This window comes from Marmota monax, unplaced genomic scaffold (genome assembly GCF_021218885.2).
Source record: "Marmota monax isolate L192 unplaced genomic scaffold, Marmota_monax_Labrador192_F-V1.1 WCK01_AAM20220418_F8-fsc00284, whole genome shotgun sequence".
NCBI lineage: Eukaryota > Metazoa > Chordata > Mammalia > Rodentia > Sciuridae > Marmota > Marmota monax.
This window is the reverse complement of record NW_026694275.1, coordinates 1,169,312-1,183,630: the sequence shown is the minus strand read 5'-3', so window position 1 is coordinate 1,183,630 and position 14,319 is coordinate 1,169,312. Positions and strand designations below refer to the sequence as shown.

The 14,319-nt window shown below is 36.6% G+C and overlaps 1 protein-coding gene across 3 annotated transcripts in view; it reads left to right on the top strand.

Annotated features, from left to right (window-relative positions):
* Positions 1–14,319, top strand: part of Kif4a (kinesin family member 4A) — a 144,372-nt gene that overhangs the window by 60,560 nt on the left and 69,493 nt on the right. For all 3 annotated transcript variants that reach the window (XM_046467084.2, XM_046467083.2, XM_046467082.2), the window contains exons 10-14: positions 2,768–2,829; positions 6,599–6,731; positions 8,677–8,735; positions 8,850–8,955; positions 14,154–14,210. In XM_046467084.2, the coding sequence (XP_046323040.1) occupies positions 2,768–2,829; positions 6,599–6,731; positions 8,677–8,735; positions 8,850–8,955; positions 14,154–14,210 (417 nt within the window). The remainder of the gene's footprint in view (positions 1–2,767; positions 2,830–6,598; positions 6,732–8,676; positions 8,736–8,849; positions 8,956–14,153; positions 14,211–14,319) is intronic.

Sequence of the window (14,319 nt, the reverse complement as noted above, 5' to 3'; positions counted from 1 at the left end):
CCCAAACCAGAAATCTTGGGAACATTAGCACTTAAGAAATATAGGAAGAAGAGAAGACAATACAGGAAGAAGAGAAGACAACAAGAGAGATTAAAAAGCAGTAGACAGGAAGAAAACCAGTGGGGTCATGACAGCCAAGGGACAAGCATTTCAAGGAGGATTATGAGAAGTATAAACTTATAAAGTGTAAGATAAGGATTTTTAAATGTCCATTAATTCTTATCAATAAGGAAGCTATTGGTTACCTTTATTAGAGGAAGGTCAGGGGAATAAGAGTAGGTTGATTCAGGATAAGTGTACAGAATGGTAGGTAAGAAGTGGAGGAATGGGCTGGGATTGTGGCTCAGTGGTAGAGCGCTTGCCTAACATGTGTGAGGCTCTGGGTTTAATTCTCAGTACTGCATATAAACAAATAAAATAAAGGTCCATCACCAACTAAAAAAAAATTAAAAAGAAGTGGAGGAAGCTGATGGCTCTTATTTCAAAGAGACATGGTAAGAAAAGGCATTAGCTGGAAATCAAGGGTCAAGGAATATAGGTCTGTTTTTAAACTATGGGAGAAAATTGCACAAGTAAAAGAAAGAACTGGGTGCAGTGGCTTATGCCTTTAATCCCAGCAATTTGGGAGGCAAGAGGATTGCAAGTTCGATGCCATTGTGGTCTACATAGTGAGACCCTGTCTCAAACTTTTTTGAAAGTGGGAGGGCCTGTTGGTGTAACTTAGTGGTAGAGCACTTGCTTAGCATGTACAATCCCTGGATGTTAAATCTTCAGTACTGAAAAAAAAAAGTAAAAGAACTAGATAGGAGAAACTGAGAACAGAGAACAGACAAGGTCATCTTCTAAGACTGAGCAGTCAAATAAGAATAGGGGGCTTGAGGGCTAGGGTTGTGGGTCAGTGGTAAAGCACTTGCCTGGCATTTGTGAGGCACTGGGTTCAATCCTCAGCACCACATAAAAATAAGTAAATAAAATAAAGGTATTGTGTCCATTTACAACTAAAACATTTTTAAAACAAAAAGAATAGGGCTTAAAGTCACTCTCAAAAGAAATAGGAGAGTTAACTATGAGATGAATTTGTGGAATATGACTGGTTGTACAACAGCTCAGTAGCCTTGTTAGAGAAGACAAGAAGGCAGGAATTAGATTGATGCAGGTATAAGGGGGTGACATTTTCTCACTTTCCAGATTATAGTACTGCTTTCACTTGAAATCAAGCATTTGCTAGCCCAATATTCACTCCCTCTCTGGCCTCCCCCCTTAGTGATTACTATTTAATCAATCTCTTTTCTTCCCTTTCCTTCTCCTTTATCTCCTTCCTCCCTAGGGGTCACAATAGAGAATATAAGTAATTTATCTGTCCACAGTATCATCTGAATTATACAATACCACTCTGTCCCCCTCTTTTCTTTTATGTTTATTCCATTGCCCAGAAGGCCCTTCTTCCTCTTATTCACTTATTTGCTCATTCATTCCAACAATAAGTATTTATGGAACAATATTATGTGCTGGGCACTATGCTGGGATACATTATTGAGCAAATCAACACAGTTTCTACCTTCTTATTGCTTAACATGAGAGACAAACACTAAACACATAATCATATACTATTTTGTGATTATAAACTGGGATTCTATGCTATGAGAGTGTTGAACGGGGCCTTCTATTAAATATACAGTCTGGGGAGCCTTCCCTAAGGTAGCAACATTTGAGCTGAGATCAGAGGGATTATGTATGAATAAATTGCAGAGAAGAAGGAAGAGAGATGGAAGGAGAAAAACCAGCATGAGAGCAAAGTATGGCAAAGAGCATGAATATTGCCCACCAGACAGCCCAGGTTCAAATCCTGGCTTTATAGCTTACTAGCTATATACTTTAGGCAAGTTGTCTGTCCCTCAGATTCCCTGTCTGCACTGGAAATAATAACAATACCCTACTTTATAGGGTATTTGTGAGGGTTACGTGAGTAATCTATGTAAAGTACTTTGAACAACACCTGGCACATCGCAAGTGCTGAAAGGGTCTAAGTTAGGATGAAGTATAGTGCATTTGGGAAACTGAAAGGATACTAGTGTGACTGGCACATAGAAAGCAAGGAAAGTATTCTAGTATGAACCTAAAGGGAAAGCAGAAACATGACCAAGAACTCATGGACCATGTGCAAAAATGATTATAAGCTGGGTGGTAACATTGGTAATTTGCATTTTTAAAAGATGGTCTGGCTACTATGTGGAAATCAGGAAAGTATGATTCTGGTAAGCCAAATGCTACCGAACAGTCAATTGAGTAAAATGAAGGCTGAAAAATGTTCCATTAGCTCTAATGACATTCAGGTCATTGGTGACCTTAGCAAGTTACTTTAATGAACTAATATGTGGGCAAAAATCTGATTGGAATAAATACCTAAGCTCTACCTTAGATTTCATTGGCATTGAGTAAAATTATCTAAATGCTAATTATAGTAATTTCTTTTCTTTTTTTTTTTTTTTTTTTTTTTGTACCGGGAATTGAACTCAGGGACACTCGACCACCAAGCCACATTCCCAGCCCTATTTTTTATTTTATTTAAAGACAGGGTCTCACTGAGTTGCTTAGTGCCTCAATTTTGCTGAGTCTAGCTTTGAACTCAAAATTCTCCTACCTCAGCCTCCTGAGCTGCTGGGATTACAGGCATGTTCCACCATGTCTGGCTATTTGTAGTAATATCATTGCTAAGGAATTAGTAGTTTTGGATTGGTGATTGATTATTTTTCTTTGTTTCTCTCAGGTACAACAACTACAGGTCTTGTTGCTACAAGCCCATGGGGGTACCCTGCCTAGATCTATAAAGTAAGTGTCCTAAAATTACCTGATTGATTGTTTGATTGATTGATTGAGATGTTTAGGGTTGAACTCTAGGTATAAATTAATTTTAAATGTGAGTTACAGCAGAGGCTCTTTCTCCTGATAGTTGTTTTCCTCTGTTATCCTAAAGGTTCTAGTAGCATTCATTTGGCGTCACTGAAGGGAATTTACCAATCCTGCTGACTACTTTGGGCTTAGCTAGTTATCTTTGAAGCAGCCTGGTGTAATAGAAAAAGTATGGTTTTGGTCTCAGAAATTTGTGAACTTGAATGCTACTCTAAGAAGAGCTGTCTCTTCTCCCCAGTGTATTTTTTGTCTACTTAGTTATATCCACAGATACATGAATATTTATTTTGTTCTATAGGTTAACCTCCAATACTAGCATTTGTTTTATTCAAATCATTCCTGCTTTATTCATTCAGAGCAACTTCAGTTAGCTTTTTGTGTTCTTTTTCAAGTACTCAATTTTTTGAACATTTCCACAAGATGTTCCAAACTGCATTTTTCTTACCCCAGTTCTGGAATCTTCTGAATTTCCAAGAAGCCTGGTTTCTTTTATTGGAAAATGGTGGTTAGAAACTAAGATATGGGTGGTAGCACTGGTTGTGTTCATTATTACTGGGGTGTCTTCACTTCTAGGCTTTCTTAGCAGGTAGAACTCAGAAATATCTGCACATGTAATAACCCACACATATATACTCATCTATGTTTTTGTATCTATACAAATATCTATACAGATATCTATCTATCTGTATATGTATTAAAAACAATGATAATATAGTTCTGGTTCCTTTCCAACACTACAGGATTCATTTTGGTCTTCTCATTTATAAATTCTCTAACAATGAGAAATACAGTCTTATTATCTGCAATTTATTTATGTTCAATTCTAGTGTACATATAATGGTGTTTCACAATGCTAGCCCATATCCTTGTGAGATACACTTTTATGAACTAGAAGTCAACATTTATGCACTATTTTTTTGCATTTAGCAGGGTACTATTTTTTTATTTTTTTCCCCACAATATCTTTATTTCATTTTATTTATTTATTTAGTGGTGCTGAGGATCGAACCCAGGGCCTCACACATGCTAGGCAAGCGCTCTACCACTGAGCCACAATCCCAGCTCCTAGCAGGGTACTATTTTCCATAGTTAATATTTATATTCCATTTTGGGTTGTCCCTACATCTTTATTTTTGGCCCTACATCTTAATTAGTTTTAGTTATTTATATTTTGGGTATGAAAATCATTAAAATGGATCTAAGAGTTTAGAGTTATACAAAAAGATACACTTAGAAAAGAAAATGGAAATTAAAATCCTGAATAAATAAATTGTGTGTGTGTGTGTGTGTGTGTGTGTTTTAATAGAAAATGATCAATGTTGGCAAGGACGCTAGAACATGGAAAAGTTTGGACCCTTGTATGCTGTTGTGGGATTGTAAAATGACATCTCCACTATGGAAAACAGGATATAGAAATTTCCAAAAAATTAAAAATAGACCTATCATATGACCAAGCAATCCTACTTCTATATATTCAAAAGTATTGAAAGGGGCTGGGGATGTAGCTCAAGCGGTAGCGCGCTCGCCTGGCATGTGCAGGGCACTGGGTTCGATCCTAAGCACCACATAAAAAATAAAATAAAGATGTTGTGCCCACAGAAAACTAAAAAATAAATATTAAAAAAATTCTCTCTCTCTCTCTCTCTCTTTAAAAAAATATTGAAAGCAAGATCTCAAAGAAATATTTTCACAACCATGTTCGTAGCAGCACTATTATTCACAATAGTAAAAAAAAAAAAAGCAGTATCATCCCAATATCCCAATGTTCATCAACAAATTAATTAATAAATAAAATGTGATTAGTGACTGAATTAATAAATAAAATCTGATTAATGACATCAGCAGAATCACAGAAGATTTTAGACTTCACTTTCCCCACAGAAAGATCAACCAGAAATTATAAACAAAATCACCTTGTTGAAAAATTTAAAACTTGAGAATAAGCCTGAGTCACCTGGTGTGTTCAAAGGAACTAAAAGTTTCTTTAAAAAAATCAATAGTTGACTTTAATATGATTTCCCCATTTAGAGAAATGTTTTAGGGGGAAAACCTATTGAGTTAAAAGTATCATTACTTTGAAGCTGGGCGCACTGGCACACACCTGTAATCTCAGCAGCTCAGGAGGCTGAGCAGGAGGATTGCAAGTTCAAAGCCAGCTTCAGCAAAAGCAAAGCACTAAGCAACTCAGTGAGACCCTGTCTCTAAATAAAATACAAAATAAGGCTGGGAATGTGACTCACTGGTTGAGTGCCCCTGAGTTCAATCTCCAGTACTAAAAAAAAAAAAAAAAAAAAAGAAAGAAAGAAAGAAAAAGAAGTATCATTACTTTGAATCTCATCAACTTACATGAATGTCATGAAAGTTTTCAGTTTAATAAGAATAAGGAAATGACAATCTAAAACAACATTAAATTTACAAATAATTTATTTTTATAATACACAATTTAATTGAACTTTCCTTCATAAGAGTGTTTGTGAATTCTTAACAGTGTGATATGAGACCTTATTGGGTAGCCTTGCTGTTAACTTTTTGATACATGGCAGGCTGAGATCTTCTATAAGAATTAATGGAGGTCTTGAGTTGGGTGAGAGGGCATCTACTCTATTCCTGAAATCTTTTTCTGTCCTTTATTAAGATTGAGAACAGCTGCTCCCTGTCCCTTTTTCTTTTTATCATAGCCTTGACAACTATTCATTTTCCCCTTTAGTCTTCAGATCAAATCTTCATATTTCTTCTGATCTTCTTTTTACCAGTTCAGTTTTCCAGTCTTTTGAATACTTCATCCAAATGGATTTTTAAAAAAGACTATGCTTCTTCTTGGTCTACTTCATTAGTCTAGAACTGATAGAAAATAAGTTCTAAAAGTTCTTATATGAATGTATATATTCCTATAAGCTATATCTGTTCCTTCTGCTCGTATTTGAAATGGTTACCATTATTCCCACCACTCACTCTAAGCAAGTTGAAATTGATAAGCAAATAAACAGGACACTCAATTTCAAGGAAAGCAAGCATTTAGAAGAGAACACTTATAAAGAATTGTGAAATGTGGTTCTAGTAGCCAGTGGTAATCATTTTATATTTCTGACTCCATAAATTTTACTCTTCTAAATTTTACAGTAAGTAAAATAATCAACTTATGTTGGTCAGATTAAATTTTGACCCCTGAGCAATGTCACTTCTATCTCCTCTATACCTTCTTCCTTCCCTACTTCCGTAATCCCCCCCACACACCACCACCCTTGCTGTGGATGGAACCCAGGGTTTCCTGCATGCTAGGCAAGTGTTCCACCACTGAGCTACATCCCCAGCCCCTACCTTCTTTCATCCTTAGTGAGAGATTAAGGGTGGGAAGGGGAGGGAGAAAACATATTAGCTACAATTAGCTTTCACTTCAGTACACAATACAAATGGAAAGATCCCAAATCAAGAACCAAGGTAAAGGTTATAACCATATCTGGCTCTGAATTATTACCTTTCTCCAAATCATTAAAGTACTTCAGGGGTATGTTTCTTATACTACCTGACTGGAAGGACAGAATAGTGTTTGGATACACTTTTCTTAGACTTTTTAAAGGTGATTTTAACCTAACCCCCTGCCAAAAGGCTATAAGTTATATTTTTATCCACCTTAGATAGTGGTGCTATCATTCAGTTATTGTCTACAATGTTACTTTCTTTGTTTTAGTGTGGAACCATCAGAGAATCTACAATCCCTGATGGAGAAGAATCAGTCCTTGACTGATGAGAATGAAAAATTAAGTCGTGGTTTGAGTGAGGCAGCTGGTCAGACAGCCCAAATGTTGGAGAGGATCATTTTGGTGAGCCCCAAAGACTAAAATAACAGTACTCTGGATATTCACTGTTTCCAAAAATATTTAACATGCTTCTCATTATGAGAGAAAAGTTATGTGGGAGGAAATGTATATATATTTCCATATTCTGCTAGGATCCCCTGTGCCATGAGCTTTTAATTAAACATATAGAATAGTTAGACTTGAACAGTAAATACTTACATATCCACCACAAAGAATCTACATGAATCCCATTTTGAAAATACCAGAAAGAACTATGTCCCTTAGTTACCTTAAATTCTGCCTAATCTTTATTCATAATACAGGTTGAGCATACCTAATCTGACAATTTGAAATCCAAAATGCTCCCAAATCCAAAACTCTTTGAGCACTGGCATGACACCACAGTGGAAAATTCCACAGCTGACCTCATGTGACTAGTCACAGTCAGAATATATGTGTACTAATATTGTATGAAATTACCTCCAGGCCATGTATAAGATGTATATGAAAGATAAATGAATTTTGTTTAACCTTTGTTCCCATTCCAAAGATATCTTATCATGTATGCAAATATTCCCAAATCCAACAAAAAATTGAAATCTGAAACGCTCCTGGTCCCAAGTATTTTGGATAAGGGATATTCAACATGTACCAAGTTACTTTTCCTTCACTAAGACTTTCATTCTTCTCTATTTCCGTTCCCCTAATATTGTCACATTTCAAATTCCATCCTAAATAGCTGTCATGGTAAAATATAGTAGTCGATCACTATGTGAATGATTACACCACTTGTGATCCTACTACTGGTGATGGTAACCTTCTAGATCAGTGTGTGTTGGCTCTATCACTAACATTTTTCTACTAGTTCAAGTAAAACTCAGACTTTGATTGCACAACTATTGTCAGAAGTGAAATTGAATTTCCATCAAATTGTAATTGAACCTGGCCGATATGCCTTCATGCATCCATTGTGTTCACTAGTCAAGGAAAAGTAAGCTACCTAAAGTTTTCTTTAAAAGAGGCTAAATCCTATGTTTAGTTGTACTGTCCATTACTAACAGAAAGGTGAAAGTGGAATCTGAGAGATTTTTTTATATATAATATTATTTCTCCAGTGCCACATTTTATGCTTTTGCAGAAACTCTAGAAGCCGTGTTTTACATGTGTGTGAGTGTGGCTGACGAAACAGACAGAACTTGTTATTCTAGCCACATAACCATCTGACCTTTATAAGGTTGTTACAATGGCTTCCTGGTAGGCTTATTGTTTAATATTCCCAACAAACACAACATTTTTGTCCTATATAAACTATCCTTCCCAAATCTGTTGCAGCTTCCAGCATGTGACAGATTCTGTGATTGAAATAAAACTGAAAATATCAATCATCCTACCCCAAACATAGCTGCCTTCTGCTCTTTCTTTTTTCACTAACAGCATTCTTGTGCCTTACCCTTTCTCTTGCTTTCTCTGCTAAAACTAACGTACCATATCAGGTAGTATAACTTTTAAAAAATACAAGCTCAGATTTAGTGTGAGGCCCTTTTATGTTTTAAATGCCCTGGTGCTGAGGAGGTACAGTGTAGGAGGCAGTTTAAAGTGATTTTTTTTTTTTTTTTTTACAAACAGCAGGGATTAAGATGCCAGGAAGTGTTGCTTTTTCCTCCAGTTGCAAAGTTCTCTATGGAATTAAGGCTTCACACTCCACCCCATAGTCTGAGCCTCATGGCAAGCATAAAACCCAGCTGCTTGAATGGTATTTTTAGTAGCTTATTTTAACTTTAGGGCTAATTTCCCATGACTCTGTTAAAAAACACACTTCTCAACAAATAACCAAAGGCCACTAAATCCTCTAGACAGAAAGGAGACAGCCTTTCTACCTAGGTTTTTATCCACAGGAATAGGAGAAAGAGCATAATTAGGTGAAGCTGTCAGGCACTGCCACTGATCATCTCCTGGGTCTTTGTTGCAGACAGAGCAAGCGAATGAAAAAATGAACGCCAAGCTAGAGGAGCTCAGGCAACATGCAGCGTAAGTTTCCTACCAGATATTTGTTAGTGCCCTATCCCAACTTCCTGTTTAATCATGAATCTTCTGGCCTTCACAGTATGATTAACCCTTGGGTTCTTTTGCTTGAATTTTCAGCTGCAAACTGGATCTTCAAAAGCTAGTGGAGACTTTGGAAGACCAGGAATTAAAAGAAAATGTGGAGATAATTCGTAATCTCCAACAAGTGATTACCCAGCTATCGGTAAGCCAAGTAACAGTAAATAGGCATATCACTTTCTTTTGTTTCTCTTGAGGCATATGAGTATTTCTAACTCTCTGGCCTTTTGCTGAAACAACTAGATTATGAGTGGCTGGAGGACAGAGATCATAGATCATGTAATATGATCTGAACGTTGAGTTTGTTAAAATATAACACTCATAGGTCACTTAGTAATGGCACATTAATATTTTCATAATCTAATCAAATTCCACAAGCAACAACATAGTGTGCAAAATTGCCTAGGTAGTAAGAGTAGCAGTCATAGCTCTCTCTTATAACCAATAATAAATTTAAATGATCATTCTGCCATAAATTCCCTTTTTATTCAATTTTAGAGCTGCTATAATAGTTGTGTGGGGGGTAATTATTTCTTGTTTTCTCCAAAAGAAAATTTTTTACAATCCCACCACCTTAATTTTTTTTTGTACTTAGGATTGAACCTAGGGGTACTTTACCACTGAGCTCCATTCCCAGTCCTTTTTATTTTTATTTTTTATTTGGAGGCAGGGTCACACTAAGTTGCTTAGGGCCTTACTAAGTTGCTGAGGCTGACCTCTAATTTGAGATCCTCCTGTCTCAGCCTTCCAAGTCACTGTGATGATGGGAATACACCACTACACCCAGATTGGTATATTTATTTTTAAATTAAAATCGTACCATATTACACTATGTTTACAGGTTATGATTAGATTTATTCCATCTACATTCTCCTATTTGTTATTCTGAAGCAGTAATGTATATGTAAATGCTTGGCAGTAACTCCAGGGTCTTCTTGGGAATAGATTTGTATTTTACTGAATAGTTGTCTTTCAATCCTAGTCTTGCCCAGCATTGTCTCAGAATTGTCAATGGAGTATCACAAAATCACCCACACATAGACTTAAAGAATAAATGAAGCAAGGAATGGTGATGCACTCCTATAATTCCAGCAACTTGGAAGGCTGAGGCAGGAGGATCACAAGTTCAAGGCCAGCCTCAGCAACTTAGTGAGACCCAGCCTCAAAGTAAAAATAAAGAGGGCTGGGGATGTATCTCAGTGGTGGAGAACCCCTAGGTACAATTTCCAGCACATACACTCCCAAATGGCAAATATTTTTTTTAAATATCATATAATATGGTCAAGGAAAAAGATTATGTTGACAAATTCTAAGAAATTTAAACTTAAAATTAAACTCCCCCAAAACTATTTGGCAGTGTTTTAGAATAAGTAGTGCTGTATAAAACTGTCACCATCAGTCCAAAATGACAGTTCATTTATCCAACAAACAGAGAAGGGTAATTGAGTACTTGGACTCCCGAGCCAGAAACACTCTGGTTTGAAGCCAATTCTGCCACTTACTAGCTATGTAACCTTGCTAAATGATGTTTACTGTCAAAAGGAAATAATTTTAAGTGACTCAAATTGGAATTAAAGGCATTATTCAGCTGATAAACTCAGGGAGCACCTGGATTCCAAATAACTCTCCATGTTAAGGCAGATTAGAGTTTTATAGGGTGAAAAGAAGAAAGGAGGGTGTGTTCTTGTGGTTTGGCTCAGGTAGCAGTTTTTGTTGTTAATTGCTGTGAAACTTTTGGTTAGAGGTTGTTCCAGTTTTCATTCTTCTTCCTCCAGAACATATTGGTGCAATCCCATTCTGATAGCTATCATGTTATTTTTAAGAGTTGTTTTTGCAAGCCTTGTAGTTTGTAAGTTGGTTAAAGTTTACAGATGGGAACAATGACAGAAAAAAGGGGTGAGGTTGTGATGGTTGAAGACAAGGAAAACTGGGAACCCTCTCTCCTATCTGTTTTAATCCCTTTACATTAGCAGTATGAGCAAAGTATAGTGAGAGCACCAAGGAAGGAGTGATTAACTTAGTCTAGAAAATTCAGAAAGATATCACAGAAGAAATGGGTCCTAAAAATGAATAGGAGCTTGCCACGCAGACAAAGAAGAAAGGATAATCTATACAGAGGAAAAGGTATATGCAAAAGCAAAGAAGTGTGAAAGTTTAGAAAATGTTAACAACTTCAATGTAACTGAAGGATAGATTGCATGCTAGAAAATGGCTATCACAAAGATAAATGTCACCAACTATAATTCCTTTTTATTTTGCAGTGCTTGGATTAAACTCAGGGCCTTGTACATGCTAGGCAAGTGTTCTACTTCTGAGCTATACCCCCAAACATATAATTCTTCCTAAGTATTGCAGAAACTTCTGATATATGAAAACCTTGTGTGAGCTACCTTAGAATTTAGATAATCTAGGGTATAGAAGCCTACTATAGTCTAAATTTAGAAGCTCAGAAAACAATGACCCAGGGTACTATTGTTCACGGCCACCATGCCAATCTCAGGATTTCATACTACCTCATTTCCAAGGCTATGAATTGCATGGGAAAGATGAAGGAAACCTGTGGAACCAAATTAATAAAAGAAGACAAAGCATCCTCACTGAGGATCTGGCAATATAACTGGTGCCTGGTGTGCCTGTAGGGGAAGTTGTTAGTGGTGGCTGGCTCAGAGGAACTTTATAGAATTGCTGTCTGCCACTAAAATGCACTTGGCACATTCAGTAGAAGGGTGCTAAAGATTGCCACAAGCTGATAAAGTTCCTGGCTTCTATCCCCTGTCACAGTTAGGCAGAGTAAACCCTTTTATCCAAGGCTCCTGCTGGACTCTTGAATAAGAGTTCTCCAAGTCTATTGTTGAGAGACCCTCCCAGCTATATATTTTTTTGGAAATACACAACAGTGTATCCTGTGGCTTTTATTAAGACTCACTACAGTGAAAGCAAAATGTTTCAAATGTAAGTGCTTGTGCCCTTCATTCTGGATTAAAACTATTTTTATTTTAAGTGGTGGGTGAACACCCCCTTTTCAAGTTATGAAGGCAACCATTGTTCCTGCATATTCCTCCTGGGGCTTGAAGCACAAAACTGTACCATTTCTTTCCTTAAGATATAATTCAAGCAAACCTCCTTGTTGCAGTTACCTGTGAGAAATTCATACAATCCTTTCAGTTCCTAAAGAATCATTTTTTTTAATATTTTGTTTATACACCCTCCTCCAAGACCAGTTCCATAAAAAGCATTTTGCATGCACAGTAATGGTATTACACACAGCCTACAAGCATGAGCTTCATTTTTGAAAGTTTTGCTGATTAATGTAGCGTGATGTACCCTAACCTCAATCCCCTGATCATCTCCTTTAGCAAATTATACCTTTTATTTACAAGAGATTTTTTAAGTTGAAACCTTACAATGAGGAGAGTGGGAGAGAAAAGAGCCCTTAGATTGAAATAAATCTGATTGTTATATATTTACTTTTAGGATTATAAAAGCAGAATCTTTCCATGTTCATGCAAAACATGTTACCGTAGCCCTAAGGGGTAGGGTTTTTTTTTGTTTTTTTGTTTTTTTTTTTTTTTGTGTGTGTGTGTGTGTGTGTTTGAACCCAGGATTTTGTACATGCTAGGCAAGTGCTCTGCTAATGAGCTACACCCCAGTCCTAGCCCTGGGCTGAAAGCTTAACACTGTGAAATTTCAGTGGGCCAAAAGCCAAAGGTATACCCACTGTAGCAACACATCGTCTTTAAATATTAATCCATCTACTTTAATCCTAACCCTCTAGAAGGTACTAGAAAAAGTTTCCAAAAGCCACAATTATAAGTTCTCCTAATCTAGAATAGGCTTATAACTAACTAGTCCTTATACTGAAAATTGAAACATCCAAGGGAGGAAAATCCATGTGCTGCTTTTTTAAGAAGGGAAGGATTCGGTGTGCCCTATACTTAGAGAACTTCAGGTAAGATAAATCATGATGAGAAACAATGTGAAACACTGAAAATTCTTCTGAATTCTCTTCGAGCCTCATTGGGGATTTCAGAGCAGAATAAAGGAAGTGTTAAAAACAGCACTTATTTAGGGCCTCTTCATTCCTTGCCTGAAAGGGACTGAGATTCAAGTTTTAATACTATGTAATATTTCACAGGGCTGGTATAGTGACTTCATGTGCTAACCCTAAATTCTTTGCTCTTAAACCAATAGCTTTTTCACCTATGACCTCCTTAATCATGTGACTTCCTGGCAATAATACTTTCCTTGCACAGCTTTCCAAAATCACTTAAACAAACAGTAATTCATATATTACAAATAAGGCCTAAATTCCAGTGGTGAGAACAGAGCTTGCTCATATGATAGTTTATAAACAAATTACTCCTAATAAATGGTTTTAGGTTTCTCTACTGGGTATTTGTTTTTCTAATGCCCCCAAAAGAATTTTTCATTCTCCTAGGAGAGAACTAGTGTTTTCCCTTTTCCTCCTCCTAACTATCCAAGTAACTACCTAGAGTAGCTTCATATGATCAGTTTTTTGTTTGTTTTGGTTCTGGGTATTGAACCCAGGGGTGTGTTACCACTAAGCTACATCCCAAGCCCTTTTTATTTTGACACAAGTTCTCACTAAGTTGCTTAGGGCTTCACTAAGTTATTGAGGCTGGCCTTGAACTTTCAATATTCCTGCCTCAGCCTCCTGAATTGCTGGAATTACAGCATGTATCACCCCACCTAGCATATGATTAGTTTTTACATATATGAGTAACAGAACTATATTACATTTGTCTGACTTCATGGACACATTTTTCTGGGGTACCCATGCAGATTACATATTTTCTTACAGAGTAAGATCTTGCTATCTTGAATAACTATAAAATAAAAATCAAAAATAACCATTCTGTCCACGTGTCTCATGAATTGCCCTTATTTTACATGTCTTAAGTTGATATGCCCATGAGAAGTAGCTAGACTTGTACATTAATAGAGGTAGACTTAGTGGTAGAAACACAAAAAGAAAGGGGAGAGTCTATTAAATGGGTTAAATTTTGGCTGAAATGGCCAAAATCACTCAGTGATCTCTGGCAGAGCAGGAGATGTGCAATAAATATGTCAGTTGCCACATGACCTTATTTTTTTTCTTACAAAAACTTACACAATTGCCCTTTATGAAGAAGAAAAACTCTTTTTGAGAAGTGGGAAATGGAAACGTGTGGCTGTTAGGATTTCTGTGACTCCAAAATGGGTCCAACACCTTACATTTAATGGTCTCTGTGTGTACTTGAAAAAATTAAATAACCAATATAAAATCCACTAGTGAACTTCATTTCAGAATCTTTTTCTAAATCGAAACATTTGTCACTGTAGGATGAAACTGTTGCTTGCATGACTGCAGCCATTGATACTGCTGTGGAACCAGAAACTGTAAGTAATTGGCCCCTTTGTGTGGAACCAGGAGCTCTAACTGTGCCATTTCCTGTAATTTATCACTTGACTGAAGAAGAGAATCCATGATTACTACCATTTGCCTTAG